The 5914-nt window shown below is 32.9% G+C and overlaps 1 protein-coding gene across 1 annotated transcript; it reads right to left on the bottom strand.

Moving 5' to 3' along the window:
• Window positions 1-678: 678 nt before the first annotated feature.
• LOC107483889 (mitochondrial outer membrane import complex protein METAXIN) lies at window positions 679-4561 on the bottom strand. The gene is made up of 6 exons (XM_016104496.3): window positions 4287-4561; window positions 3644-3981; window positions 3407-3483; window positions 3212-3272; window positions 1578-1740; window positions 679-1131 (listed from the first exon to the last, which is right to left on the bottom strand). The coding sequence occupies exons 1-6, from the start codon at window positions 4444-4446 to the stop codon at window positions 938-940; spliced, it is 993 nt and encodes a 330-aa protein (XP_015959982.1). The 5' UTR covers window positions 4447-4561; the 3' UTR covers window positions 679-937.
• Between the last annotated feature and the right edge of the window lie 1353 nt (window positions 4562-5914).

Genomic DNA, 5914 nt, shown 5'->3' with positions numbered 1-5914 from the left:
CTGAAATTTTAATAACATTTTATACCTAAAATACCCCTATTTCAATTAATTAATTCCAACTTTACCTTTTGTACAAATTAAATTAGAGCTTTATTCTTATTCCAATCTCTGTCTCCCACTTTATACTAAACACAATACTCCCACTTTACACGACTTATTTCAATATCTGTCTCTCAATCTCAATCTCTCTCTTCCAAACACCACTTTATACCAAACACAATACTCCCACTTTATACCAAACACAATACTGAGACTTATTTTATTTCTCAATCTCAATCTCTCTCTTCCAAACGCCTCCTAAGAGATTAAGACTGAAAAACAAAGATCGAAAGATAAAGACGACTAAATCTAAATTTTAATTTTTGTATTATGTTTAGTGTAAAATACATAGAACTAAATTATGTCTTAATATCTTATTTAATTCAAAATAAATATAAAGATGAAAAAAGAATATTTACTAAAATATCTTTTGTTATTTAAAAAATATTAAAATTTACTCTCCATCTTCAAAAATTTCAGTCGTTTTGTCTCCACTTTTTAAAAATATTAAAAAAACTAATTTTTTTTTATCTAAAATCTGAAATTTTAGTTTCCATCTGGCCACCAAACACAATTCTAAGACCAAGTCCCAATTCCCGTCTCTGGAAACAATCATTACCTAAGAAACCGAAAATCCCATTTGGATGGAAAGTTATTTTGCGTTTTTTCCATTGCATGCAAATTATGGATGCTACTCAAAACAACAATCAATTAACTAACATCAACTCTTGTAGGCTCTACAGAAAAATGAATCCTAAAAAATAAAATAAAAATTATGGATGCAAATTTTCCATTTTTCTTTTAATTTGCATCTTACTAACAGAAGAACAGATCCCAGGCTCTGTAACTTTGTTATTAAGAAGTAAGAACAACAGCAAACTAATGAATGCAGTTTGTTTCAATCGTCGAGATCGTAGCCGGCACCATCATCGTCTATCTCACCATCACCACCACCATATCCAGACATGATGCTGAGGAAAAGAACAACTGCAACCAGCTGTGCTACCACAAAATATTTGGCCCTTCTTCTGAAGGTTTTCTCCTCCTTTGTTTCCTCCCTTTTGCTTTTCTGTTTGCTCTTGGCCTTTGAACCTAACAGGGAAGAACCAAAGTTTCACAAATCAAAGTTCACTAATTAAGAATGACAAGAATATCATAGCTCAAAGTAGGCAAATGCTAATGAGTTCCGGAGAAAATAAGGAGTGTAGCACTCCCTAAACCCTAAACCCTAAATCCTAAATACTGAAACCTTAAATTATAAATCCTAAACCCTAAATTCGGAATTTTAAATCTTAAATTCTAAACCCTAAATCTTAAACTTTAAATCTAAATGATTGATATAAAACATAATAAATAGAGAATTAAAATTTGTTTAATTAATAAAGGAGTGTACTCCTGTAAGGAAAGTCTAAGGATGAGGGCTCAAAGTAGCAAATAAAACAAATTTTTCACCTTCACATCATGGTATTGTAACAGAATTCTTAGAAAACTTATTTATCCGCACAGACTCAAAAGATAAAATCCAGAAAACATCTTACTTGAAGTTGAATGCGCTCTGGAAGCCGATGATGGCGCATCTGAACTGAAAGATGGATCATAGGAAGGGGATGTACCGGCTTCTATAAGTTCTCTCTTATGTTGTTGCACATATCTCACTAAATTAGTGTGTTCCGAAAACTTCATGCGCAGCGTCGATGATTCCTAATTGTACGTTGAAACCAGGGAACAAAGTTAAATTGCTTTCCTCAAAATGAAGATTCTTAGTGGTTTTAGTAAGCAATAAGCTACACAACTAGAATAAACTTAGCTGAGGAGAAAGTAAGTGGATTAAGGAAAACATAGAGTAGCCATGAATAATGTGAAACTATAGTGCAGAGGATCACAATATCCCTTTTTTCATCACCTCAGCAATAGATGTCTTAAGTTGCTAATTTTATATGCATTGCTCCTAATTTAGAACTTTTCTTTTCTAGTGACATTTTCATGCATGTTCTCACATATTGCCTTGTACCAAAGTCTAAGTAATTTCTAGATGAACTCTTTTTAACATTAACTTTACTCCCTATGTACTCCTTCAATTTCAAAATATCAGTCCGAAAACAAAAAATAATAAATAAATTGATGTCTCAGAATAATTGTCTGTTTTAAAATATCAAGATTAATTAATTTTTCCAATAACACCCTTAATTTAATTGTGACAATTGAATAAGCAATCTTTTGTAGTTGAAAACTGAGCTAAACATTGCAAAAGAAGATGCATGACTGAAATATTCAAGAGTGTAACACACAGTAAGCAGGATAGAAGAAGACATGCTTCAAGATTCAGGCATTATTTGAGATTGCAGTTTTCTATCAAACTTAAGAAAATTTATATATTTTCAGTAGACTAGCAACAAGAATATGACAATAAATTATTTATCATAGGGATTGTTGGGCAGTAAAGTATTATGAATGCAACAGTAAGATACAGGTATAGTCCAATTAAAGAAAGTTGGAAAGGAGAAAACAAGAGAAAATACATTATTCCAAGTTCCAACTGAACTTTTATAAAATTATTTGGTATCTGATAATAATGCTGTTTAATACATGCAGTCAAGTCGCAACAGGACGGTCAAGATTTTCTTGTCTCTATGATATTGGAAATCATCAAATAAACACAATAATATATCTGTTTGCTACATTGTGAAATAAAATCGCCAAACTTGTACTAGACAAAATATACTGAAAGAAATACCCTGCTAAATTTTAAAAGTATCTTTCATTGTTATTAATAAAACACTACTAGTGAAATTTACTTCTTTGTTCAATAGCCAGCCAAAAAGAAAATTTACTCATATTCTGAATAAAAGTCTCTGCAGTCATAAAACTCAGCAACCAGAGTATATTGTGTACATAGACAGTAATGCCGCAATCAAATTTCCCTAGAACTTTTGAACTCTGGTAGGTACCCACCTTCCGACATTAGTTTTCTGGACGTTTGCTAAAATTTAAATTACTTTACTAAGTTTGATTATGTAATTGGCCATAGTTTTCCCTCTTATACCTCTGTCGTGATTGTTCATTGATTTTTTATCGATCAGTATAACCCAAGTTTCCATTAGTGTCATGTGCATCCACAGTTGTCTTTTGACAAATATAAAAAAGGCATGGTATAAGTGATAATATAACTCACGGGTAAAGCATGAAGAACGACTAATGCATGTGAAAGAAAAATAGCATCCATGCTTGATGACCTGCATATACAGAATAAAACATATTTAGAGGTCATCAAAAATCAAAACTTCCTCTCAAATAAGAAACCAAAATCTCACCATATATTGCACCAAGAAAGATAATTACATATATATAACACAGCCAGAGGAGTCACCTGTTTTGAAATAAGTAGTTCTCATCCTCTAACCACATTGACAAAGCATCATATGCAGAGTTAGCTCTCCCATAAATCTGTTGATCAACAATAGCTGCATTTGAATACAAAAATCTAAGGGAAAGCGTATACTCTATGTCGCCCAAATACAAAAGCGAGCATTGCATATGACACATAAATATGCAACTTTATGACAAAGATTGGACTCGAATTTAAGAAGTTTAAGGTGAAACTGACCTCTTCCTCCTTCACCTCACCATTGTCTTTAGTTATGCCATGTTTCTGCTTCACCCAATGAGCTTTCTTCCAAAACAAGACCTTCCCAATAGGCCATGGAAGATCGAAGTAATAGATGCTATAAGCAGACGAACTATCACACCCCACCCAAAGCTCGTACTCGAGCGCATCGGCAAGCCAAGTTGTGAGCATCACCTTGGTTGGTATCCACTCTGGCAGTGATGAAACACCATCATCCAAATCACCAACTCCTTCCTCCTTCTTTAAGCCCTCAATGATCCCATCCTTCACATCATTGTATACCACAGAATCACCAGCCTCAAAGTAAGGAATTTGTTCTAACCACCAATAAAACCACACAACAAAACAAATAGCAAACTCAAATTACCAAATTGCTACAGAAAGAACAGAAACACAAACAAAAGATAAGAAATTGATCAAATGGGTATGAATGAGTGACACCCCCAAGAGCCTCAAACAAAGTCAAATAGTTAGAAGTCCAAAACTTTGGAATAATACAAAAAAAGGGTATATTCTATAATACTAATTTAACAATTCCTTTCTTCTATCTACTACTTGAACACAAATCTAAAATATCGAGCATGAAAAGAAAAAGACAAGAAGAAAAGAAGGGAATGGTTACCAGAATCAGGGTAGTTAAGGTGGAAGTCCAAGGTGAAGGGGAATTTGGAGAGCTTGAGATAGATGAAAGCTGACAAGCATTGTGGGCAACCTGTTGGGAGCCCAAAGCATGGTTTCCTCACAACAAGTGTGTGCCTTCTTCTCCTCTCACTGTCTTCCATTATCAACAACAACAACAGAAACGAGGTTAAGGTGGGGGATTTTTCGTTGTTACGAGGATGCTATGCCTATGAGATGTAAATGGAGGGGAACAAGAGAAAACGATACGAGTGATGAAGGTTCGTATTTGTGGCAGAATGGGCCACACGGGCCTCATTCAATACCCGTCTTCGTGTTCCTTTTTGGGCCAATGCCAAATATGGAAGTTCACATACTGTGTGTTTGGACTAAATCTCCAAATTGGTTTATCAAATTTACAAATTCTATCATTTTAGTCTTTTAAATGTAAAATTTATTATTTTTGTCTCAAGAAATTAGGGGTGTTCATGTATCGGATCGTATCTATAAATTTGCTGTAAATATTCGCATCTGACCCAAGAATTGCCGATACAATCCGATCCGCAGTCTAATGGGATCAGATAAGATTCGATTCGCACTCATTACGGATCGGATTGATATATAGTATTATATTTACCTGTTTGTATGTTTAGTTAGTAGTTATTATTCATATATTGTTTTATTTTATTTTTGTTATTTAGAAAAAATTTGATTAAAAATATTTTAGGAATAAATAGGTTTAGAAGTGTGAAAGAAATATTTTTATTGAATTTCTTTTACATAGAGATATGATTAAAAGAAAATGTTTAATTATGTGGATATACTTGATATCCGATTCGATCCGCAAATGTGCGGATCGGATCGGATTGGATCTGATGCTAAAAAAAGCGGATATCATATCCGATCCGATCCGATGGGAATGGTGCGGATCGAATCGAATTTTCGGCCATATCCAATCCGATCCGATCCGCGTGCACCCTTACAAGAAATTTAGTTCAAGGTTTCAGTGTTTCTATTTTGAATCAGAAAAAACTAAAAAAATGCTCAAATGGTACAAAACAAAAGGGATAACATTAAAGGGCATTGAAACAATAATTCAAATTCTAATGATATAAGTGGTAAGGATGAGAACGGTTTTTGTGACAAAAAATTAAACATTGGTTCAAAGGTGCATCAGCTACTGATACAAGTCCTTGAGCTGATGCTGTAGTAGTTGGTTAAAAACTTTCTTTGTTGCAAGCTACTTGAGCAATGTGTTTTAATATATTCTACTTTCTTCTTCTTATATTTTTATAATTTGATTATTGCATGAGTTTGATTTTTTATTTGGATTTTTGAATTTGATTATTGCATATTCTACTTGGTTCATTATTTTTAACCATAATTTGTTTGGTAAAATGTCAATGTGTTATATATCATCTCAATTATTTTTTACTTGATAAATTGTGGAAGCATCATCAACTAAGTTTTATTTTTTAGTATTAAATTTTTTTGTCAATAATTACTTATTTTTGTGTTCCTAAAACCATTTGGCAAGTTTGAATATTCAATTATTGTTGCTTGTGTCATGTGTTGAACATATGTATTTGATTTGAGAGTTATCTTTTCTTAGATTCGTCATGCTGAAGTTTT

Source organism: Arachis duranensis, chromosome 4, assembly GCF_000817695.3.
Source record: "Arachis duranensis cultivar V14167 chromosome 4, aradu.V14167.gnm2.J7QH, whole genome shotgun sequence".
Lineage (NCBI taxonomy): Eukaryota > Viridiplantae > Streptophyta > Magnoliopsida > Fabales > Fabaceae > Arachis > Arachis duranensis.
Note: the sequence above shows the minus strand (reverse complement) of the source record. Positions and strands in the feature narration are given on the sequence as shown.

Excerpts from the sequence above, each read along its gene's own strand:
- LOC107483889 (XM_016104496.3), bottom strand. The coding sequence starts at position 4,446 with ATGGAAGACAGTGAGAGGAGAAGAAGGCACACACTTGTTGTGAGGAAA. Across the intron at positions 3,982-4,286 it reads CCTTAACTACCCTGATTCTG|AACAAATTCCTTACTTTGAG; the intron begins GTAACCATTCCC and ends ATTGGTGGTTAG. Across the intron at positions 3,273-3,406 it reads AACTACTTATTTCAAAACAG|GTCATCAAGCATGGATGCTA; the intron begins GTGACTCCTCTG and ends CTGTATATGCAG.